At 36.0% G+C, this 26653-nt stretch overlaps 1 protein-coding gene across 2 annotated transcripts in view; it reads right to left on the bottom strand.

Annotated features, from left to right (window-relative positions):
- The window catches only part of CACNA1H (calcium voltage-gated channel subunit alpha1 H), a 2347924-nt gene that overhangs the window by 1994383 nt on the left and 326888 nt on the right, over positions 1–26653 (bottom strand). For both annotated transcript variants that reach the window (XM_044089567.1, XM_044089568.1), the window contains exon 4: positions 20679–20835. In XM_044089567.1, coding sequence (XP_043945502.1) covers positions 20679–20835 — 157 coding nt within the window. The remainder of the gene's footprint in view (positions 1–20678; positions 20836–26653) is intronic.

Raw genomic sequence — 26653 nt, 5'->3', positions numbered from 1 at the left:
TAGTATCATATGTGCTGTATGTGAGATTCTTGCCTGCAGTGACATTCTTTAACTACATCTCTCACATACTGTATTGGGTATCTATAAACATGAGAAAATTGCTACACTGTATCAGGACACCCATATCCACAATACTGACTGCACTGATGGCAGGAAAATGGATATTTGTGGTTACAGATCTTTATTAAGTAATCTACAAGGGGATGGCGCATACAGGAGTTTACAGCAGACTTGTTTTCGTGCTGCAAGAGTACAGAATATAATTAAGACTATCTAAGATTAAACTTTATTCCTTCACTCATCAGCAGCAAAACAGTACCACTAGTCCCCAGCTGCTTCTTCAGAAAATCACTGTTCATATGGAAGCTGAATCCCAGATGTTTATGGGTTCAGTATACTTGCTAGAAATAGTAAAGTGCTAAATGCATCTGTGTATGTAAGCTGAAGCAAAAATCCCCTGCTCACTTGGGTCTGACTGCACACTAAAAACTAGGCAGCAGCTGGTAAAGGTATGTATGAATGGTTCAGTAATCCTTCAACAGTAAAATATATTTAAAAGGGCATGCACTCATCCAATGTTATTGAGTCACATTTGATTCCTGTAGTCACTCCATGAATAGCTGTCATCATCCACAGAGTTTATTATGCAAGTAGGTAATGGAAGTAGATCACCAGGTCTTTGTTCCATATCATAAATACGCAAAAAACAGTCACACCTATGGAAAATTTAAAGTCACGATTCCACCTAGCACATCTTTCTGCTATGTGAGAAAACATGAAGTACCCAGGGAAAACCCACTCAGACACAAGGAGGACAAGTAGACTCCACACAGAAGGCACCCTGACCAAGAGCCAAACCAGAGAACCTCTTGTTATGAGATGATAATGCTGAGCTCTGTACTAATGTGCCGCCCAAGGGTATGCACACTTATGAAATGAACTACTTGTTGGAAATACTTAGTTGCGTGACCACTTAATGGTCATTAGTTAGAAAATTCCTTCCTTTGCTGTTGTGCAAGTCATATGTTACTGTGTAAAAATGTCTGAAATGGCAGTCTTATGATCTTTTGAATATCATATGTAATTTTAAGGCAGCAATAAGAGTCAAGTGTATACATTTTAAAATATGTCTCCAGATATATTTAACCATGTTAGGATGAATATGGTATCATTGTAAAGAGTGATAGAGCACTGACTGCACCCCAGTGGTTCCATGTTTCACTAGCAGCACAGCTACTGGAGGAATTTGCATGAGGAGATGGGACTGAGCTGTTGATGCTAACTTGTCTGTCCTGGAAAGAGTCGTGGCTTGACTCACTGTATTAGTGTCACCTGTAGAACTGTAGGTGTGTCACATGTAGAATTGAGCTTGGCATGCACTTGCTGTAAGTGGTGAGTTGCTCAGTCAGCAGACTTAGCATATATGGTACACTGCATGTACCAACTTGTGGCAGCCATAATGTAGCATGTAAACTGTGGCTCTACATTATTTAATCGACCGTTTAACTTGTTGAATGCCTAAATGTTGACAGCAAAGGGTTGGAAACTTACAATCTTGAACGGCCATTTAAGTGAATTCTTTCACCGGCTTGACCATGCTACACTAACATAAACTTCCAAGCAGTAAAAAAGTGGGGGGCTGTGCCACCCAACCCCCTAACTGAATATACCAACTCCAAGACCGCTCTACATTGGGGAAAGGGCAAATTCCTGATAATGGCCTAGCAAATTTTTTCCCGGTGAAATAATTTGCTTACCTGGCCATTCGAGATTGTAAGTTTTCGACCCTTAGCTGTTGACGTTTAGGTGTTTGACATGTTAAGTGGTTGATTAGAAAATATAGACCCTAAACTGTCAGGAGTAGAGAGATTAGAAGCATAAATAAAAAATCCCCACTCTTTGAGTTGATGCAGAGTACCAATACAAATAAATTCCAAACTTCTAAAAGACTAATATTCAAAATTAATAACTTATCAGTGCAAAAGCCAATAGTATGGTGGAATGTAAGTATATTAAGTGACCTCTTAAAGCATCTAGATATGAACTTGTACTTAATCTAATACACAACCACAGGTTTATTTCTGGCATGTCACATACCTTTGTTGCAGCATGGTTTCTCCTGTGCTCTATCCCCTATCAATATGTGGGCATAATCAACTTTTAGACACTGTGGGGTAGTGTAGTGACTGCCCACTAAGGTAGACAATGATGGGCTTCCCAAAGGATGTAAGTGATCCTGGAAGCAAACACTGCTACTCAGAGAAGTAGGCTTCATTTCAGTGTTTATTGTACCACTTCATTTACATGCTGGCATCCTTTAGGTAGCTGACAGAAGGTATGAGGTGTGGTTAATGCGAGAGGTCCTGCCCTTGGTGCAAGGATGACATGGACCTATACTTTCTCACACTGTTGTGCCATGGTATTATTATGGCTTTCAGCTAAATTACAAGTAGCCTTCTTCAGTGCATACAAATCCCAAGTGACACAAGCACATTCTCTTATACCGTCAGCAATTAAGGCTCATTAAATCAACCTAATTATTAGCTAATGCATAATTTAAAGGTGCTCATTCAAACGAGGGGAGAATAAACCCCCCAATTTAATAATCAATTTCTTTTCCATATTATTTGAGTCTGATACCATCCAAACTTGTTTAATCTATTACCCCTAACCCGATCAATAATAATAAAGTGAAGGGACGCCTTATTGTGCGTGACAGTATGTTTATAGAGAATTGGTTATTTTGTGGTGCCTGATATCATTAAAATGCTCTGCGATCCTAAATTTAACTGGATGGTATTGTCCCTTTGTTTAATGACTAATACATCCAAAAATGTAATATTGTCATGACTGTAGTTTACCATAAATTGAATCCCCCACTTATTTTCATTTAAATAGTTGACAAAGGGACAATACCTTGAGTACCGAAGTTTACTGTAAATACCCTGAGTATAATTCCTTTCTCCATGCCACCAGCTATCATCCTCCTCACATATGTAAAAATATTCCAAAATCTCAGTATATGAGGATAAAACATATTCGCTCACAGCAAACATCTTATGATCCATATAGGGATGATCTCACCTCCCGTTTTTTGAATAGGGGCTATAACTTGGGACATGTTGAACATGGTAGGAACGCTGTGGATTCTATGTCCAGGGAATATAAAACCAAGCCTCAGGAACATGAGTCAGTTGTCTGCCTTGTAACAACTTATGGTAGGAATTCTGCTCTATTAACCAATATTGTCCAGTGACACTGGAACATTCTGATGGCAGATAGCAGCTTATCTGCTTTTTTGGGAAACAGGTGTTGGTTTTCCTTTAGGAAGGGTAAAAATATGGGCTCCATTTTAAGTCATTACAAATGTGGACATAGTCAGGATAAATCATTGGTCCAATATTCCTTACTAGGGGATCAACTGATTGGTTGCTATCCCTGTGGTGATTGCATAGATTGTCCAAAAGTTTGTAATATCAAGGAATTTAGCAGCAGGAACACCAGTCAGGTTTACCAAATGTCTTGCTTTGTCAATTGTCAAACCGACTGGGTTATTTATTTGGTCATGTGCAGTTGCTCTGCGTTTTATATTGGTCAGACCTCACGTCTGGTAAAATTTAGGATCGCAGAGCATTTTAGTGATATCAGGCACCATAGAATAACCAATGCTTTCTATAAACATACTGTCACACACAATAAGGCGTCCTTTCACTTTATTATTTTTGATCAGGTTAGGGGTAATAGATTAAACAAGTTTGGATGGCATCAGACTCTTAATAATATGGAAAAGAAATGGATTATTAAATTGGTTGGTTTATTCTCCCCCAGTTTAAATGAGCACCTTTAAGTTATGCATTAGCTAATAATTAGATTGATTTAATGAGCCTTAATTGCTGACTATATAAGAGAATGTGCTTGTGTCACTTGGGATTTGTATGCACTGAAGAAGGCTACTTGTAATTTATCCGAAACCGGTTTGCTTGATATTCTCTTTGTTTTGTGGTTTCCAGCACAACATTTAAAAATATTTGTTATCTGCCACAGTCTGCTGGTCTTCGTTTCTATGAACTGTTACATTTTGGACCTTGCAGCTGCCGTACTGGCAGGGGGTTTTCTAACTACTACTTATTATGGCTTTCACCAAAAATAGATAAGCAGCGACTCCCCATCATTCATTCCCCCAGCCCCACCTGTTCCAACAGGGGTCAGATCCATTAACTTGAACAGGGTTGCTTGGGTCATAATCAGAAATTTATCTCTCTATGTCAGTGGAATTTTCAGCTATCACTAAAGCTGTTCTTAATCTGTTCTTAGTCTGTTACAGTAGTGATATCAAGAATTTTAAAACATCACTTCTGGTAAAATTCAGAAACCATTAATGGTCCACATACAAATGAGTAAAGTGAGCAAGATGGCTGAAAAGGAAAACAAGCAATTCTTAAGATATAAATAACACCCACCATTAAGGACAAAGCCTGTTAATAACAAGGTATTGTAAGTGATTGTTGAACCACTTTAAGTTACTGTGGACGAAGCAACAAGGGTGCAATATGTTCACAACCGGTCTATATTAGAACATCAAAGTTTCAGAACTTCGAATGTTCTAATATCGACACCCAGTAACTGAAAACCGATAAGACTGAAAATTTAGAACAGCGAATTTTTTCCTAGGGAAAAAAATTGCTGTTCCAAAACAAATACACACAAACACACCAAACAAACAGCAATCCACACACATACACCTAAAATCTTAAATCTAAACCTACACTAAACTGTACATACACCACTATCTACCCACTTACCTTAACTCAAACCCTAACCCTAAGGTCCATCACTATCGCACACACACCTCACCTGCACCCTAACCCTAACTCACCTATCCCACCCTAATCCTCATGTTCACACTAACCCTAACTCACCTATCCCACCCTAGCCCTCACGTCCACACAATCGCACACTTACCTGAACCCAACCATAACTTTCCACCGCAGAGCTGAAAATAGCAAAGCGACAGGAATGGACAACCAAATTCTTTCCTTAGGAAAGAATTCGGTTATCTAAAACTTCGCTATTTTCAGTTTTCGCTTATTAGGTGTCGATATTAGAACATTCGAAGTTCTCAAACTTTGATGCTCTAATATAGACCCTGTTCACAACTAAACAAAAAGAATTACTCTTTAAAGAGTACCAAAAACAAAACGACTTCAAAATAATAATGATACCCTGGGCCTATGATACACAATAAGCTCTGGAGCCAGAAAATAAAAAGAATCTTTATTAAAACAATAAACATTAAGGACTTTTGTCCCTTTTAGCTATTAACGAGACTTCATCAGAACAGTTAACTACTAAAACGCAAGCCTTATATACAGGAGGTACCACATATCAATTTTCTTTGTTAATTGATACTTAACAATGTTAAAATAAACTTTTACAATCCTTTCCTAGAAAAACAGTTAAAAACATTTCAAACACATTCATTTTACTCAATAAATATAATCTTTTCTTAAAAATAGGTAATAAAGAAAGATATTTATTTAACCCTGGAGGAAAAGGGAGTTTAACTTAACAATCCATTGGAATTGTTTTACTGCAATGTCTAATTCCCACCAACCACCCCTAACATTAATAGGCACTACTTCCAGGATCCCAAACTGAAATGTATTGAACTCTTGACATACTAAAGAGTGTTTATACAAATAATTGGTTCTTTCTGCCTTGGAAATGGCATGTAAGTGCTCATATATTCTTTTTTTAAACAATATTTCAGTTTTCCCCACATAATACATACCACATTTATTAGAGATTGCAATGTAAATCAAACCCGGGGGGGGGGGGAATAATTCCCTTTACCTAATCTAATATGTCTAGAAATACCTTTAAATTCCACATTATCCGCTTCCAAAATATAGGGACATTGCTTACATGAAACACACCTTCTAGTACCCTTCAAAGGGGTTCAATGTAAGTTTGTTCAAAAAGATTTTTGAAGTTCCTTTTATGTATGAAAAGGGGTATTTACCCCAAAATTTCCTGAACATCCAGATTCCCATTAAAAATTATCCATTTTTTTACCATAATATCCCTAACTTCTTTGGACCCAAAACCATAAGGGACCACCATACTACTGGAAGTAGTCCCAGCCTTTTTTAGCATTATCCCTGCAGTTTTGTCACCTAAGAGGAGTTTATACTTCTTTCCCCAGCCTGATAAGACTTCATCAACTGCTTTGAGCAAGTTATTAACTGGGTAGCCTCTATTTTCAAACATTCATTTCTGTTTTAAATACACCGACTTCTGAACACATCCTAGCAACTTGGACCAACTGGCCCTTAAAAATATTCTTTTTCATATGCTTAGGATGATTGCTATGAATACCCAAATAGTGGCTGGAAAATGTTTCTTTTCTGTAAATTCTAGATGCAAAACAACCCCTCATCTCGTCCTTGTACAGGGTAATGTCAAGATAATTAATAAAAGCACTATTCATGGTGGAGGTAAACTTAAAATATGTACAAATGTTGTTTAAATAATCTGAAAAATAATCAGCTGTCTCAGTGGTATCATTCCATAAAATAAAAATATTGTCGAAAAAACGGTAATATGCTACTCAGTTTTTAGAATATGTGGAATAAAAAAACATGCATTTTCTCCCAGGCATAGAGAATTAAATTAGCGTAAATGGGTGCACAGCTGGCACCCATAGCTACCCCTGAAATTTGTTTGAAATACTCACCCTCAAAGGTGAAAAAATTGTTAAGTAAAACATATTCCATAGCTGACATAACAAAATTGATCAGCTCTTCACTAAACCTTGTAAGGCTCCGAACCACTTCATAAAATAAGTCTAAGCCTTCTTTATGGGGGATAGATGTGAATAAATCAACCATATCGACGGCAGAAAAAGAACAAACTTCACTACACCAATTCATATTTATCTTAGTAAGAAAATAACTAGAATCTTTCAGTAAATAAGGGACCAAGTCAATACAGTTTTTAAGAATCCTGTCGATAAAGACCCCTGGAGATTAAGTGGGGCTATTATGAGCTGAAATAATAACCCTAAAAGAGCTGTTCTACGTTTTTATGGACCTTTGAAATACCAAAAGCCACTAGAATCAGGGGGTGCTCATTTGTTAGGAAATCAAATAGATCTTTGGAAGGATCTAGGACTATTGAATAAAAGTTCAATAGTCCGAATCCACAATCACCGAAAACACTTTAATGAAAGCGCTTTCACCGAAAAAGTGGTTTCATTAAAGTGTGCTTAAAAACAAAACAATAAAACATTACTTTAAATTTTTTACAGGGGGCAAGCCCCCCTGCACCCCCACACCCCCTACTTAAATATTCTCACCCCGAGGTCGCACTACAGAGGGGGAAAGGGAATTTTCTCTTATCCCCACTGTAGTGCGTTCTCCGCAACAGGCATACTTACGCGAAAGTGCCTTTTGGTAAAATGCACTTTCGCGCAAGTATTCCCGGCTGAATCTGTTTCAGTTATGTTGCCATTTGGTGAGCCATACAGATCCCCTTTGGAAATAGCACCCTGTAAAAGGGAATATTCAAAGAAAAACTATATTTTCCTATGAGCTAAAAAGATTTCATTCTTTGAGGTTTCATGATATCTGGTAGTATCATGGAATAATAATAAAAGATTGTTAACATAATCCATCTTATCAAATATCACTATACCCCCTCCCTTGTCTGGCTTCATGATTCTTCAGGTTTCATTCTTCCTTATTTCCTGCATTAAACTAAATTCATCCTTGGTTAGACTGAACAATCTAATTTTGTTACAAGCTAAAGCATGATGAAATTCTGATAAACATGCTTTTTCACAAGCCGAAATAACAGGATGCAAAGGGAAGTTAAAACAGGTCTTCCTCTTCAAAGCCATATCATAGCCAGCCTTACCAGTTTTATTATGTTATTCTTTAAACATCAGTTGAAAATTTAACTTTCTCATGAACAACTAAAATTCAGTTATAACATCCACAACCCCCAGCGCTTAATGTTTACTGTTTTAATAAAGATTAGTTTTATTTTCTGGCTATGGAGCTTATTGTGTATCATAGACCCAGGGTATCAGTATTATTTTGAATATTTTCATAACTAGATAACTTTAACATCCATGATATAGAGCTCAGACTCCACTGAAGAAAATTAATGTCACCTTTGGCCAGACCCAAGTAGTATAAAGCAGACTGGTATAGATAAACCAACATATGCATAACCACAGTAAGGGTTGCACTCAGAAATAAGTACATCATTCCACAGAAACATTTTGGCCCTAATTACAGCCATCACTGATCCTTCCTTGAATGAATCGGCACTTGAGAAATGATTGTGAGCTTGTTATTACCATATATAGACAACATAGAAGCTAATAATAATAGCATGAATGGTCAACACCTCACTGTCATCCAGAAATGTTTCCAGCAGCTTCTCCCCATCATATTACGGGTGGCATAAAATCTGTCTTGTAATGATTCAACAGACAGCATCTGATGCTGAGGAATGAAGAAATAAACTCTGTCATTATCTCAAGAATAAGACAATTCTCTTCAATGAACATCTTCTTCTAGTGGAAGAATAGAGAACTGAACAGCAAATTTTCCAAGACCAAATCCTATGGAAATTCACCACTCAAGAAAGAATTAACTTGTGAAATCCCTCTACAAGTGATCGGAGAGCTTATAAGTGAATCAAATAAAAAACAACAGACAAGTCACATTGAGTATGTAAATATTCACTCAGTCATGGATGACAGTGATGAATGACTCTGAGAGCTCAGAAGGACTATGAATTAATTAAACTGTTAGTCTCCAGACATTGACCTGATGGACAGATAAGGAGTTCCAGGCCTTAGCAACCTTGCACGAGTACAGACAATGATCAGCAGATCTGCTAGATTTGTAGACAGACAGGAGTTTTTGGTCACTGGATTGGAATGAGTGACTGGGAACACAGTTGTGCAGAATGTTTTTTAGTGCTGGACAGGCAGATGGATACTGGATAATTTTATAGGTGGTAAGAAGCTCTGTATATGTTAGTTAATGAAGCAGTTCTAACCAATGTTGGCATTTCAGTGCTATACAGTGGTAGGTTCTGAAAGGAGTATTTGCTGCAGATTTAGCAACTTTGTTATAGCATTGTTCAAGTTTTAATTTTTGTGAAGACTGAAGGTTAGTAAGGATGAGAGCACCATAAAGAAGTGTGGGGAGGAGATAAGTAGTGGCAAGTGTAGTATTAGTTGCATCGGTGAAAAAGTTTTTGGCTCTATAAAGCACCCCTAGTTTCTGATGTAAGATTAACACCTCTAATAATTTGCTATGAGAAGTGACTTCAAAGGTTGTATTATCAAAAGAGAGGATTTACATATTTTTTTTCATGAGAGAGGGTTTAGAGGAAAAAAGCAGTAGTTTGGTCTTTTTTGGGTTGAGCATGAGTTGTGAGGTACAAAGCCATGTTTCAGTAGCTGTTAAAGTTTCCTGAGTAATTTTTGGAGGTGTACCATGTTGTCAGATATGCAAATGAGAAAGAAATGATCTGCATGTTGTATTAGGGTGGCCTGTTGTGTGGATGCATAGAGGTGTTGGTGAAAATATTAAAGAGAAGGGGACTGAGGATAGAGTCTTGTGGTACACCATTGGTGATTGGGAGGTAAGAAGAAAGCATGGCGTGCCATTTTACTGACTGATACCTATTGCCCAGGTAGCTTTTGAACCACAGAAGGGTGGTCTGAGAGAGACCTAGTGAGGACATTTGAAGTAGATGTTTGCTGTGACAAACTCTGTTAAAGGCTTTAGACAAGTCTAGAAATAAGGAAGAGATTAATTTGCCATTATCTCTAGCTTTCTTGACAGTATCTATATAGGCTAGAAGGGCAGTGCTGGTACTATGGAAAGGAGATAAGCCATGATTCTTAGGGGATAGGAGTTTTTCCTGCAGGAGAAAGTATAGCAATTGTTTTTGAATACATTTATCAAGTATTTTGGCGAGGGGAGATAAGACTGTTATTCATGTATGCTGAATTTCCTGCTTTGTGCAGGGGGATAATGTGTGACTTTTTCCAGAGACAGGGAATGTGGGGTTCCTGGACTGACCTATTTATAAGGACTGAGACAGGATAAACATTGCTATTGGCTGCTGTTTTTAGGTACTTGCACGGAAGGTAATCAGTTGAAGAAGAGCATGGTTTAAATTTGTTTAAGAGGGTTATATAGGATATGGTGATATGTGGCTGCTGGGCTGGATTGTGATTAGATGTTGAGGCGCCTTTGGTTAGAGATGATATAGTATCTAAGAAATAACAGTGGGACTGTATTGCAGTTTTGAGTAGTAAGTTATTAGGAGAGGGATTTGGGTTAAATTTTTGCTAAAATGTAAGATTGTCCAAAATATTTAGGGTTGTGTTTAGTATTATTCTGGAAGTTATTATAATAGTTTTTGTATTCATTTATTTGCTTTTTAGTATGACTGTGAAGCATTCTGATGTTGTCAAGATATTGAAGTGTTTTATATTTTTGCCGTTCTTTCCATGCTTTTTCTTTATCCTGCATTAGCATTCTACTCTTTTTGGACAGGCAAATTATATTATTTAGTTTTAGTCTCTTTCTTCTATGAGATGCAAGGCTATTTAAGATATTTAGAAAAGTTATACTGAATGAATTTAAAGCATCATCTGTAGAGAGGATTTTTAGGAAGTTTCAGTTAATAGCTGACATTGTAGTAATGGACATGACATTGTAGTAATGAACATTTCCGGGTTAAACTTGGAAAGGTTACATGTTGTTTTATAAATATGCTGTTTAACTGGATGTGTGAGATGTCTGGTCATATAGACTGGGAGATGATCACTGAGAGAGTCTGACATTGTACCTGTGGTGGTGCATTTGCTAGGGTCTGATACTAGGATCCAGTCTAATAGGGCATTTGATGTCTTGCTATAATGTGTGGGGCTATTAATTAGTTGTGTGAAAACATATAAGTTCATGTAAGATGCAGGGAAGTTAAAGTTTACATCCAATCAACTGACATTCACATCACCTAGTAGTATTTTGTCTTGTGGAAATGTTACGGTTATCCATTGTAGGATATCTTCCAGTAAAGCTATATTGTCTACTGCCACAGGGAGAGATATAAAGGACAGTAATACATATTTTTATAAGTGTTTATTTTAAGGGAAACAATAAGAAGCTCTTTTGAACTGAATTTTGGCATTGGTTTGCTATAAGAGAAAATGTGGTAGGTGTTGGGAACTACTAAAAGAATGCCACCACCTTTCTCTTTATACAGTCATTATGGATGATATTATAGCCAGGAGGTATAATTTTGGAGTCACATATGCTGGGTCTAAGCCACGTTTCAGTTACAGTGAGAATGTCAGGCTTATGATGGATAATCCAGGCATGTAGTTCAGCAGTTTTACTTGTTATGCTTCTGACACTTACTGCAGACAAAATTAGATCACTGGGGTTGGGGTTTGGTTGTTGTTGGGTTAGAGAAGTATGTGGAAATTATCTTCATGTTCATTGTGATAGGTGAGGCCGAGATTAGGGGGTACATCTCCTCTTAGAAGGATTTTAATATACTAGGGAATTACGCATTCTTGTTTTTTTTTCGAGAGGATTCTTGCACTTAATTCTGTTTTGATTTGAGTTTAAGTGCAGTTAGTCTATATTTGGAGTAAAGGTGAGGAGCAATATTAAATAGGTTTGTTGCAATGTACAGAGAATGGTAAACAGAAAGTATGGATAGGTGGCTGTGACAGTGTTAGAGAAATGTGGAGAGATATTATTGAGTCATAGTGGGATGAAAGATGACACAGTAGGAGGAGAAAAATAGAAGATAAGATGACCAGAAGCTTAATTATGTGCAGGAATATGTATTTTATAGAGGCCGGGTAGTGGGAAAGTAGCAATGAAGAAGGAAAAAAGAAGTCGCGGGGTGGGGGGTGACTCAGTGGTGGTGGATTCTGAAACTGGTGGAGGACAGGTAAGGAGAGAAGTATTTTTATATAAAAGAAGAAAAGTTGCCCTAGTATCTTCTCTGGAATGTAAGGAATAGAGGGGTATGAAAGGGTAGCATATAATGATGTAGTTAAAATAAGAAGAAATTAGGTTTTATTTGGGAAATGTAAGATACAATGTTGAATAGTTACGTACTATTAGGAAGGGCTGTGATTACAAATGGATACAGTTCAAAGCAGTATAGTAGGGAGAAAGATAGTTGGGATTGGGGCTAAAAATTATATAGAGATAGGGAAGTAGGAAACAGGAAACAGACATGTATGTATGGATCTAGTAAGGTCATGTGGAAAGGGTTTTGGAATAACAGTCAGAATTGAAATGTGTATGTAGAAAGTTCGTATGTAGAAAGTATAATGCTAGATTAAGAAGGGGAGTGTGGGAATTGGGGGTAGGGTAGGGGAGGACAATTCACTGTAATCAGTTTATAGCCAGTACAAAGCAAATACCAAAGATATACAAAGTTAAATAGGTTTTCCATCATTTTCTGATGCAAAATAACTGGCATATTCAGAAATACTGGTAAAGAAAAAGAGGAAAGTGGCCAAATTAGTAAGAGGTCCTTAGAGTGAATAGACTATTTCACAGGGACTTTCAATGACACAGCAGGCACGTATTTGACTGATTAAAGTTAATATATAGGAAGGTTCTTCATGCTAATTGTGCTTAGTACTTTTTACACAGAAAAAAATGAAGGTAGGACCACAGTAAGTCAGAACAAGAGAATATGGGGAAGTATAAGAGTAGAGTGATGATAAAGTCTATGAATATAACAGGATCGCACTACAGTGGGGAAAAGGGCATATACCTTTAACTTACCTTACAGTAGTCTACACACTGCCACTACTATATTGAAATTTAGCATTGCAAGGTTTCAGTATTATGAGTTTCAGTAAAGTGAGTCTTCAGTATTTTGAAAATTCGTTATTATGATCTTGGTCAAATGAAATTCAGTCAAATGAAATTTCAGTCATATGAAGTACACCTATATGTATATATATATATATATATATACATATATATATATATATATATATATATAAAATGGGATTACTACACATGATCAAAATTTCATATTAGTGAAATTCATTTGACTGAGACCACAATATCGAAATTTCAAATTACTGATAACTCACTTGACTGAAACTCATAAGACTGAAACCTTAACAATGCTAAATTTCAACATACTAACTTATAAACTACAGACATGCACACTTATAACACCAATGAGTAACTCTTTCCAGAGCTTAAAAACTACTGACCTACCCTCTTAACAGAAACTGGACGATATAAAACAAAACTAGGTGGGGGGGACTATGCCCCTCACACCCCCAACTATATATACTAACTCCATGATCACACTACTGTGGGGAAAAAGGGGATATACCTTTAACTTACCTTACAGTAGTCTACATGCTGCCGCTATTATGTTGAAATTTAGCATTGTTAAGGTTTCAGTCTTATGAGTTTCAGTCAAGTGAGTTGTCAGTATTTTGAAATTTTGATATTATGGTCTCAGTCAAATGAATTTCAGTCAAATTAAATTTTGATCATGTTTAGTAGACCCATATATATATATATATATATATATATATATATATATATATATAGGTCCCCTTCAGAAGGTCGAACAGCTGAAAATTTCGAAATGCATATGGCCGAAGCCATATGCTCGAATTTCAGAAGCTCGACCTTCTGAAAGGAAAAAAAAAATACAACATAACGCGAAACAATGTTTTTGCAGGGGTCAAGCCCCCCTGCACCTCCCACAACCCCCGCTTATTTATACCAACTCCGAGATTGCACTACAGCGCAGAAAGGGAAATCTCCCATTCTGCGCTGTATGCCGATCCCCATTCAGAAGATCGAGCTTCATTGCACTGTTAACAAAACTGAATTGTAGTTTAACTTAGACTCATAATTGCACTATTAACACTAGTGACTCCTTAGTTTTGAAGTGTACATCGCTTAGAACTGATATAAACATCCTTCAACAGATGGATAAGCACAACACAAATTGATATGCCATGACATTCCAAATACCTCAAGCCTCAAATAGAATTCTAACCATTATATCAGAACACAAGAAAACTGTACCAAAAGCTACAAAACTAAGTTTATTAAATTCCTACTGGCAAGATGCAACTGTCCATGATGTGACAAAATGTATCTAGACTACAACTTTAAAATTTAACTTATGATGGACAACTTCTGTTGTCATTTTGATCTATAATTCCTTCTCTCGCTTTTTACTATCTTACTCTACTTTTTGTATCTGACCATTGCAAAAGCTGTTTATGGATTTTTATTTGTACAGTGTCCTGGAACAAATAAATAAATAAAACAAATCAACATATATAACTTTCTAACGATGTGTATATGTTCATAATATGTTTTGTCATAGACATGTAAACAGATGAAGGCAAACATTTAAATATGTTGTAGCAATAATACTTGAATAAATAAGCAAGGGATTTTAACCTGTCTGTCTTTTACTTTAATCTCCATTTTAGTGTCTGCATTATGTCTTTTTTCTCTTAAAACATTATTAAATATGAATGTCAGAAGCATTACCAAAAAAGTGCATGACCTTCATGCCACACTTTGCCTATATTCCCCCGATGTAGTATTATTAACTGAAATTTGGCTTAAACCTGAGATTACCAATAATGTAATTCTAGCACCAGGAATAAAAAAGAAAAACCAAGAGCTTAAGGCAAACAAACACTTCCAGGACACCACAAATTGAAGAATAAAATGTACCAAACTAAAGTGGTGGAGATTTTGGTAAAGATTTTGGCTTTCAAAAACCAGTAATCCCAAAAGATAGAAAGTGGAATCCACCAACGTTGTTGTATGCAAAAATCTTCTTTAATACAGAACCAACAGAATACAAACAAGCGCTTTCACCCAGTGGTACTGGGCTTTCTCAAGTTAAAACTGTAATGTGCACACTCAGTTTAAGTACCTTGCAACAAATACTTGAAACTCATTAAACAATTAAATGCAGTTGTTAACTCAATGCAAATTCAACAATTGAGTTTTCACAAAACAAATGCATTTTAACAAACTGTTTTGTAAATGTTGTTGAAACCATTGCTAGGGTGCAACCTTACTTAATAAGAATGCACCTTTATATGTTCACCTTTGGTTTCCTCAAACAAGTAAATTAAGTGCACTTGACTTTAAAATATATTAAGAATAAATTTGAAACAGCAGTAAAAAAACAGCCAGAAACAATGCTAAAAACATACTTCAATCAAAAAAATCAATCTACTGCACTATGCTAATAACCACTGTGAACAGTAATCGTCTAACCAGCCTAGTGCATGAGTAATGCACAAAAAATGAATAGTAAATAATCTGCTGGCCAATGCATCAAAGCGTGTAGGCCACTCTAATATATGTCTATTGTGCAGATTTCTGAGCTGGTCCACCTATATACTTTGCAATTTCTATTTAAAAATGTGTGCAAAGTTTTGACTAAGAAATCTGTTTGTAATAAATGTATGTGTAAAAATATAAAAAATAAATGAATGAATAAAACCTAAACCACCCTACATAAAAAACAGTATGCGACTATAGCCAATCCAAAAAATGTACTCTAACTTCGTAGAATGTTGCTGTTAATTTTCAAAATTGGCGCTAAATTAATACAGTCATTCAGGCCTGGATGTTTAGTAGCAGCCAACTTGAGTTGCCAAATAAGTTCCCTCATACTGAGTCTGGTCTCCCAGTCACCTCCCCTCGGATCTGGGTTCACCTTTTCAAGCACGAAGAATTTAAGTGACATCTGTGGGCAAGTGAGAGAGTGCTTATAAAAAGCATTAGTTTCTTTCCTTTTTTTGATCTCATACAAATGTTCATAGATTCTACGCTTAAGAACTCTCTCCGTCTTGCCCACATAGAAACTCTGACAACCTCCGCAAATGCCAAGGTAAACCACCCCTGATGATGAACATGTGTGATGCCCATGTGTTCTAATAGTAAATCTTCTAGAAGGTATAAAAATGTGATCACTTTGCCAAATAAAGGAGCACTGATTGCATCTACCACAATTATAAGTGCCAACCCTTTTGCACAAACCGCTACTACTAAAAGAATGTGTCCTGTTACTATTTTGCTCAAAAATACCTTTTAAATTAATGTTCCTTTTTCTAGTAAAATTAATAGTTGTGGGCAAATATAAACAAATGTCCTCATGCATTGAGACTATCGGCCAAAATACTTGTATTGTACTTTCTATCTCTTTTGCATCACTAGCATAAGTGTAAACAAAATTTTTGTGTGCACTAAACTCCTGTTTGTTGGAGGGTGAAGAAAGTGGTAAACCTGCTCCTAATAAAGGAGGATAGAGAGAGTCTCTTTTCTCTAAAATGTCTGAAAGTGTGGCTTGAAAAAGCCACAAAGGATAACCCCTTTCCAGAAATAATATTCTCAAAAAATCAGCCTCCATAAAAAATAACTCCAAAGTACTGCACATTCTGGACGCCCTAATAAGCTGACCTTTGATAATGCCCCTTTTGAGGTAAAAAGGGTGCCCACTGTCAAAGTGCAGAAAGGAGTTAGAGAATGTGCTCTTTCTGTAAATTTGTGTTTGGAAACTGTTAGTTTCCAAATTCTTAGTAAGTAAGATGTCCAAATAATGAAGAGTAGCATCACTAATTTCAAACGTAAAAGACAAAAAATGTGTTGTCTTATTAATATAATCAAAGAATTCCAAAAAAACTGTCCTTTGAATCTTGCCATAGAATACAGATATCATCAAGGTATTTTTTGTAAAATACTATGGCTTTACTCCATTTGGATGCGTGGACAAAATGCTTTTCCCATTTATGCAAAACAATATTAGCGTAAGCCGTGGCACAGGGGGCACCCATAGCTACACATTTTCTTTGGCGAAAAAATTCGCCATTAAATAGATGAAATTGTTCTGTAAAATAATGCCCATAAACTCAATTAACAAATTAATTAATTAAGTTGTTGTTCAAACCTGACTCTGAGGCCAAAATCTCACTGAACCAATCAATCCCTATATTGTGAGGGATACTAGGGAACAGTTCTTTAATATCAATTGTGGCCAGAAGTAAATCAGTGCCAAAAAACGCTGGACTAATGCCCGCTAAAAATTCCCAAGAGTCCTTGCAGACAGAGTCCAGAGTAGAGACAAACTACTTAACCAAATGTTACTACTTACAAACCACACTTTGCCTATATTCCCCTAATGTAGTATTATTAACTGAAATTTGGCTTAAACCTGAGATTACCAATAATGTAATTCTAGCACCAGGCTACAACATGCTACATAATGATCGCACATCCAGAAAAGGAGGTGGTGTAGCCTTACTATTTAAAAATCACCTAAACATAGAAATCTTTGACACAAACTCACCAAACCTACCCCATGCAGAAATTCCAGTTGCAAAATTACAAATCAACACTAGAAAAACTATTGCCTTAACAGGTTGTCCATACCACCAGGCAACAACATACCCTCACTGGAGACCCTTCTTGAATGGGCCTCTGAAAGCCTCCAACATGAAACTATCATCTTGGGGGATTTCAACATTGACTGGCTAACCTCTAACTCTGATACTCCCACCAACTTCACCAACCTCTATGGATTCTCTCAACTCATTCTCTCTCCCACTAGAATTGACAAAACAACAGAGACAGTCAATACTTGACTGGATTCTGACTAACAAACCAAGTGTCATCAGTCAATCAGGCTGCTTCCCTGATGGTCTGAGTGACTATTCACCCGCATATGCAATTAGACATCACACGTATCAAGAAAAGCCCACCAACTACCAAACCATCAGAAACAAAAAAAGGCTTCAATCCATCTACCTTTATTAATACACGCAAAGCCTGCAACTTGGCTCCTCTCAAGTTCCTTAAACTTAATGAAGCACCTTCAATACTTCAATTCCATCTTCTTAGATATCCTAAACTCCCAACCCCCCCATCCCCACGAACCATCAGAATCAAATCCAATGATGTCCCCTGTATGAGCAAACACACTAGATCTCTGCTGAAATCCAGAGATAAATCTTGGGCCCTCTGGCACAAAACAGGATCTCTTACAGACTAACAAGGTTATTTTGAACTGCGTAACAAGGTAAAGAAGTGCATCAAATTAGATAAAAATAACTACTACCAAAATATACAAGCCAGATATCAAAACAACACTAAGAAATTTTTGTCAGCAATTAACAACATTCTCCACCCCAGAAAGTAAGAAATGCCCCTCCCATCCATAACTGATACTTCTATTAGTGTCTCCACCCAATTCAATAAATTCTTCACTGAATACATTCTTGCACTTGCCAACTCACAGACCTGTCCATCCCCAAATCAGCCACCTAATCTTCATATTAGCGACAATTCCTTTACCTTCCTTACTGTCTCTAGTGATAAAATTAAAAAAAACTCCTTACAAAAACTAAAACCTACCACCTTAACCTCTGACAAACTCTGAGCTGAATTCTTGAAAACAGAAGCTGATGCCAATGCATACCCAGTATCCATACTTATTAACTGCTCAATATCAGACAACCTAATCCCCAACATCTGGAAAGTCTGTCACATTATTCCACTCCACAAAGGGGGTAACTGTAAAGATTTAACCAACTATCGCTCTGTAGTAATACTCTCACCTCTATCCAAAATACTTGAAAAGTGTGTACACACAAAAATAATGAATTACCTTAACTCCCATAACCTCCTCACAAAAATTCGACATGGCTTCAGGCCTTACCACAGCACCACAACAGCCATTGTGTTTTTTACTCATACAGTGAACAACCATAGAAATAATGGCAACTATGTCTCGGCTATCTTTCTAGACCTCTCAAAGGCATTTGATATGGTTAACCATAAAACAACTCAGTGATTCCCTCTCCGAACTGAACCTTGGGAAACCCACTATTTCCTCGTTTCAAAGTTACTTAACTAACAGACAGGAAGCAGTGCAGTGGAAGGAAGAACTCTCACCACTATTACCAGTTACATTTGGTATACCCCAAGGCTCCTTTCTTGGTGCTTTACTGTTCTCTATCTTCACTAACAATCTCCATACCTCCATGCTTCATGCCTCAGTCATCCAGTATGCCAGTGACTCTACTCTAATCTGTTCCTCCCCATCCCTTCAAGAACTCCAAGTAAAAACACAGGCCTCTTTCCTTTCTGTGAAAGAAAGGCTTACCAACTCTCAATTAATACTAAACCCCAATAAAACAAAACTTCATTGGTTGGCAATTTCCTCCGATATAGTATAAGTGGTGCCATCTACTACAGTTCGTCACATAGCTGGGCATTTCCTTTAAGATTTATCCTTGGCTAGGGATGCTATGTTAGATTCATAGCTCACTTTAGATGACTTTACAAGATTTCTGATTTGCTTGTTCAAGCTCTGGATGGAATTCTTCCTCTGCTGAGTCAGTTCCCTCTTGTTCTTAGACATGTTTCTTCCTATTGTTATATAACCTGTTTATACTTTAAGTCCACCGGGGTAGTTTATTTTTTCGGGAAGACCTGGCTTTGATCCGGTCAAGTACAGACAAGTTTCTCCTATTGTTTAAGTGTTTATACAGGGCATTTGCATACACCTCTGCATATAAGTAATTTTTTCCTGTGATTGTAGAGGGTGTAAAATTTCTATACCATCACTTAGTAGGCTGCAGTTTGCTTTGTAAATGTTTCTTAGTTTTTTTGTTCCTGTGGGGGTGTCAGGTCCAATAGTTACTTCGAATATGACTTATTTATATTCCAACCTTACCAGAGAGGGCATCACACAGGTGGGAGTGCAGTGACCCCTCATATTGGTGAGTACTATGTATAGAACATTTGATCCACTTGTGGGGATACAGGCTATCTGTTTCAGATTATTTGTGTTGACAAAGCCCAGGAACTCCTGGGTCTGCATATTTGTGCTCATCTACATCTCCCAGTCAGTGGAGGGACAGCTGAAATCTCCCATGACTGAGATGTTGGCTGTATGGTGAGTGACTCCAGTAGGTTCAGGTAGGCGGTGTGCTTTTCTTGGTTCATGGTGGGGGAACTATAGCTAGCAAAGATGTGGTAAGGTACTTTGCCTATAGTTAATTTGCCTATAGTTAATTGGACATAACATTGATACATAAATAAGGGATTTGGATGGTATCTCACTATGCTGTCCTTTTATACCATTACCCTGATATATTTCACTTACACCTTAAGTGGACGAAAAGGAATGTATGAGGATCAGAATCCCTGAACTTTATTTGCTGAAAACTCTTGCAAATAAACACTTTGTAAGTGTTTTTGCAAGGGGGGGGGGCTACACCCCCTCCTCAAGTTTTTATATACTAACTCTGACATTGTACTTATTCAAAAAAAGGGGGGGGGGTTACTTAAAGCACAACTCGCTGACGGTGATTCCTTATTGAGAGCTCAAGCTTTGTCCACCAGCTGGATAACCATATATGCCAGTCTATCTGTCAATTATTTCTGATCTCAGTTACAGAACGTTTAACCCATATTTAAAAAATCATGAAAAAACAATATTCGGATCTTCTTTCCTAGACATTTATTTTGGGAAAGCAAGCTCCTGCAGAGTACAAAGCAGTTTTAAAACATTAGTTATTTTAGTTCATGTGTACTTACTCAAAGCTGCTATCGAGGAAACACCTGTTTCTCAGCAGTCCTGCCCACAGCTGTACACCAACAATTCCAAATATAAAGAAGACAAAGAAGCAGAGAAGAAGGACATTGCCTAACATAGGCAGAGTATCTAACAGCAGGGTCACCAGTATTCGCATACCTGTAAAAGCAAACAAGAAAAAAATAAAATAAAGAGTGAATTCAAGTGTTGCACACTCTAGTTATTAATTTTAGTTCAGGTTATTTTCTTCACGATAATGGTCTCTTGAAACCCTACTATGATTAATGATGTTAAACAGGTTTCAAACTCTACAGGCAAGGGTTTGAAAGGAAGTCGATAAGTTACCTTCAAAGAGCAACCATAACAACCACCCTGAAATGCATACAGTAATTCTAAATTGTACTAAGGGGTGGGCACTACTGAATATTTATTTTACTTTACTCTATAAAAGAGGCTTGCAAAGAAAACATTGCATTTAAAGTAGAACTTGGACTTAACTATAGAATCTCAGGTCAGTTAGTCAACCTCCACACATCAACCTTTGGACCTCTGAATCTACAAAATTACAGTAATTTCACATTATACTTCCATTATAACTTTCCCATCTTATTTATGCTAACACGAGCTTGCAAAAATATCTTTCCTCTTTCCAGTGTAACATCCCAATTTAAAAGTCAGGTCTCACAAAAGTTAACGAAATGTGAGCTAAATGAATATGTGTAGATTCTGAGGAGTTTAACTCAGAATTTAGCATTAGGTGAACAAGTTCTTACTTTGCAATTTATTTAACTTTTATTTATCTGTATACATCATTTTAATGATGATAGCAACAACACTGGCTATTTTGTGCAGGAATGCATTCATAAACACAAAATCTTGCAATCTGGATGCATTATTTTTAAAAGCATAAAATACATGACCTACATTAAAGACAAACAGATAATAATGTGCATTGTTTTTTTTTTTCCAAAATCTCTTTATTTCAATTTTCTTTTTTCAAATAATAACAACAATACAGTAACTCAAAAACACAAATAAACAATACAAATACCTATCTGAAGAAAATAGACAACAATCTCGTTCCAAGAAAAAAATAAATAAATATACATACAATATATACACAAGAAGTCACTACATTGTGAAGTAAAGTATGAGAATTCTTATGTTCATTTGGTCTCATAAGGGATAGTTAGAATGGGGATAGTCTATATATAAAGTAAAAATAGAAATTTAACCATTTATTTGTATGTTTAGGGAAAATATCTAGTTACACATATACTAAGAGAAGGGGGAAAATGCAAGAAAGACTGGTTATACTACATTCATTTCTTATTTAAAGGTTAGTTTTTCATGACAATTTGTAGGCAAATTTTATTTGTCAAGAATTATATCTAGCAAATAACCCCAATATTTTTGGTAATAGCGTTTGTTTTTTGTTTTTGAATAAATTAATTTGTGAGATGAGATATATTTGATAGCAAGATTGCTAAAATTTTCCCATATAATTGGTGACATGACATTCCAATTCTTTGTAATAAAGAATTTAATAAGGGCACGCATCATAATAAAGACGTTTCAATATTTTTGGGAGTTGATTGATATTAATGTACAATATAGCTGTCTCCCATGTAAGGGTGGATTTTTCATATCCCATCTTTTCTAATCTTACTCTCAAGGAACACCATAAGTTGTGTATCTTAGTACAGTTCCACATGACATGTAAAATATCAGCTGTTTGATCTGGATAATGGGGACATATAGGCGAAAAGTTAGGATTGAATTTATTTAATTTAGATAAGGTATAATATAGATTGTTATTTACCATAATTTGTGTATATAACAGCTTCTTGAAAGGAATGAATTTAATTGTATTTTCAAAGGGTAGTTTCTTATTTTCTTCAGTCAGTGATTGATTTTACGTTTGCCAATAGTTTGAAAATAATAAAGAATTCTGATGTTTTGCCCTCATTACAATTTTATAAGTCCTAGAAATTGTTTTCCCTTTAATCGCAAGATTTTCAAGTATTAATTTAACTAAATCTATGTTCTGTTAGTCAGTGTGTATTTGTGAGAATTTAGCATTTATAAGATGATGAAGTTGGTTAAGGATAATACTATATTTCATAGGAAGTTTGAGTTCAAGTCTCATTTGCCCCGTGTTAGAGTCTTTCCATTGGTATATATCCCATATTGTGTAGTCTTTTATCAGGGGGGAGTTTGTTAGATTTACTGGTTTATTATTTATTAGTAAATTAGGATTTAGATGTAATGGTTGTATAAGGGCAAAAGCGTCAGCTAATTGCAATGATTTAAATAGTTTCTGTGTTGTAAGAATAATGTTTTTAATTAGTGGGTGTAAATTCTTCGTGTATATGCTAGCCTGGTTTAAATTCAAGAATGATAAGGATTTGATATTACAGCCAAGGCATTTCAACTGTTCATACCAGATTTTGGTCCACTGGGGTGTCCAAGTATTTATATATGAGTCATAGTTTATTATTTGTATTAGTCTGTATACAGTAATTATACTATAGTAAAGCTTAAAATCAGGTAACCCCAATCCCCCCTTATCTTTAGCAAGTACAAATTTTGCATATTTAACTCTGGTAGATTTGGGATACCATAAGAATCTTGATATAGCTTTTTCCATGGCAAGGGAGAAGTTTTGGGGAATATTTGAAAAGGTAGCATTTAATTAAAAGAGTATTCTCGGTAGAAAATTCATCTTGACAACACTAGCTTTTGACAGTAGAGACATATTAATGTTCTTCCATCTATCCATATCATTTTGAATACTAGTCCATGTAGTTAGTAGGTTATTGTTTATAATATCTTTGAAGTCTGAAGTAAATATTATTCCTAGATATTTTATCTGGTAGTTTATTTATTATGTGCATTCTTAAAGCAAAGTCTGAAGTCATAAGTCCATGACAAGTCTGATAAAGGTAATGTGAATCAGTCCTCTATACCAGTTAGCAAATGCAAACGATTTCATAAAATTAAATGAAGCAATATTTTTATGTATGTTTTCCAGTGATGCCAAGCAAATGAAATAACTAGAGCTGTATAAACACATCTTGAGGCATTTCATTAAGAGATAGTATGAAAATAGTAATATTTACTCAAATGTGTTACTTCTTAAAAATTTAAATGCGCCAGCTCCTGTGTAGAACCTGTACTTGTTTTTATATATCAGACAAAGTTCAACTTGAGAATGTAAACATATTGCACAGAACTGAATGTCAAAAAACCCATGGAAGTGTTAAATCTGTGTAGTGTCTAGTGGCCTATACATGGCATTTGTTTCAAACCACAGTAATATGACACTCCACAATTTACAGCCTAAGGATTTATTATTTCTGTTATACAGTTTTGCTTTCAGGTTCTGCATGTGCAGCATTTTAGGTAGATAGAAACAGAGAGCGAATGCTTTTTTCAAATGTGTTCGCTCTCAAAGTGCAAGACAGTCATCACAGGCATCTTAAAACCTTGCGCATCCACGTTTAGAATCCATTTCTATTTAAAACTATGCTAAAGGCTTCTTGTCTCTCGGTTGCATGAAATTACATGCCATCAGGATATTATAGTCATAGCAATATACATTTGTGTTACACAAACAGAAAAACATTATAAATTACCTGCAACAGATGATGTAAAATCAATATTCTCCACGTATCTCATGTTAAAATGAATGACATACATAATTTAATCTAGAGGACATTGTATTTCAATTATTTTTATGGCAGAGCATTATACATAATAAAAGAAAACAATTACTCTGTATATGTAGTGCACATTTAATTTGATCCTGCCATTAAAGAAACTAACATTTCCTATTATATAACTGATATAGTTTAGATAACTATATGTGAAATGATAAAGAAATGCATTACAGCTAAATTTTACCCTATGTCAGAACTACCTTTAGTGCTCTTATTTTCTTTAGTAAAAAATTACAACAGAAAAAGTAATAACAGCAGAAATCACATATTAGACTAACTCTGCTTTTAGTTTTTTTGATCATGCTTTCATTGTTAATCTTATAACTGTTCCATACCTGACATACCTGAAAGCTATCCAGAAAAGAACCGTCTATACTAAGACCTCCATTTGTCAGTCTCCATTAGGGTGGTAATCAGACTCACCTAAAACAGCACGGAATAAAATGCCCTTGATGAAATTTCTGCCATTTCAATTAACCCAAAGGTACTGCCAACACTCAAAAGACTTGAGAAAAGGTACAAAGATAAGGGGAAAAATGATGATCCCACAGAAGAAGCACTTGATATGTTAGCTCATCTCAGTCATCCTTGTCTTTTGGAGAATCCAGTCATTTTGATTTGCTTCACTGTGCCAAAAATAAAGTTAAATAGGAATGACATTTTTTATCCCTAAGTTCAGCTACTGTGACCACAGCAATTAATAATATTTGTCAGCCATTTGTTTTGCACTGAAGCTGTGAAACCTTTTAAAGCACATAACCTGTTCCCTACAGGAAAGTGTTGTGTTAAACAGCATGCAGCATATAATTTAGCAAAGAACATTTTAAATTTAGAGTGAAGGCACAATAACAGTCTTTAGATTTAGACTAAAACTTAATTTTTGAGAATGGTAACGGAAACTTCATTTTACGTAGTCGTATGATACTTTTAAGCACCGTGCTTCTCTGCTTAAATCCACTCCTTCTAATTACTGCTCAAAACGGATTCTTAATAGTGGACACAAGGTAACAAAGTCAAACGCTGGACCTAGTAATGAGAAGGTATGTACATAATTATACCACAGCTGTTAAGTCAATAGCTGCAGAAAACTCACTCTGGGGCTGAAAGTGCCAATCAGCTTAAAAAGTTGCACTTCACTAACTGAAGAATTCAGATACAAGTTTTTTGATATTCAATAAAAAATGAGATTCAAAATCTGGAAAGAAAACATACACACAGCAGAAAAGCCTAAAAATTCTGTGCAAGCTTAACTGTGACCTACAATAACATTTTACAGAGGGAACAACCCCCCCAACACACACATCATAAGAGAAGAGTGATATGTACTCCTCACTAACACTGTTTATTCTATTTTGAAGGTTGCACAGGCTTGGAGAAGAACAGAATACTTGCCCATATACACACCAAGAATTCTCTTATCACCAACAAGGTACGACTTTGGTGTCAGGGAAGCCAAAAGCTGCTGGGGGGGGGGGGGGCAGAGACTAATAGGGACACTTAGTGATCTAAAAGAGCAATTTATTTATTTTGTAAGTCATAGACTACCATAAAACAGAAGCAAATATGTGATATGAGCTGTATACAATGTCAGTATGAACTGCATTAAGAATGATTTGATAGACATTGCATACAAAATTATAAATAAATTTAATTTTGAAACTCACTGGTATATGATCCTATAATAACAGCAGTATTGGAACTGTATTATATGTCTTTGGGCTATCCACTTCTTTATCCCATTGTAAAGCCTGTGGGAGACACATAAATTCACTCTAATGGACACATACACATTCCAAAGCAAATTGAACAGACACAAACATATATCTATTTATATATATGCATATATTCACACACACGCACATACACACAGACATGCATGATCACGCATGCATTCATGCAAAGAAACACACATACACACACATAAATAAATATATATATATATATATATATATATATATATATATATACATACACACACACACACACACACACACACACACACACACACACACACACAAAACCTCAAAGGAGCAATTCAGAGGTTTACCAGTAACATAATAGCATGACTTTAGGCTGAAAAAAAGAAACCACAGATCTTATCAAAAGCCCACCTAAACATAGAATGGACAATCAGAGTCTATGCACAAAGCACCCCATGTTGGAACCACACCTGACACCAGTACGTAGCTCTACCCACTGCACCACTGTGCTGCCGTCCTCAGAAATCAGCATAAGAAAACTTGTGGAGAGGTTTA

This window comes from Protopterus annectens, chromosome 12.part0 (genome assembly GCF_019279795.1).
Source record: "Protopterus annectens isolate FY-2018-M chromosome 12.part0, PAN1.0, whole genome shotgun sequence".
Classification (NCBI taxonomy): Eukaryota; Metazoa; Chordata; order Ceratodontiformes; family Protopteridae; genus Protopterus; species Protopterus annectens.
The sequence above is the reverse complement of the archived record's forward strand: the minus strand, read 5'-3'. Positions and strand labels throughout refer to the sequence as shown.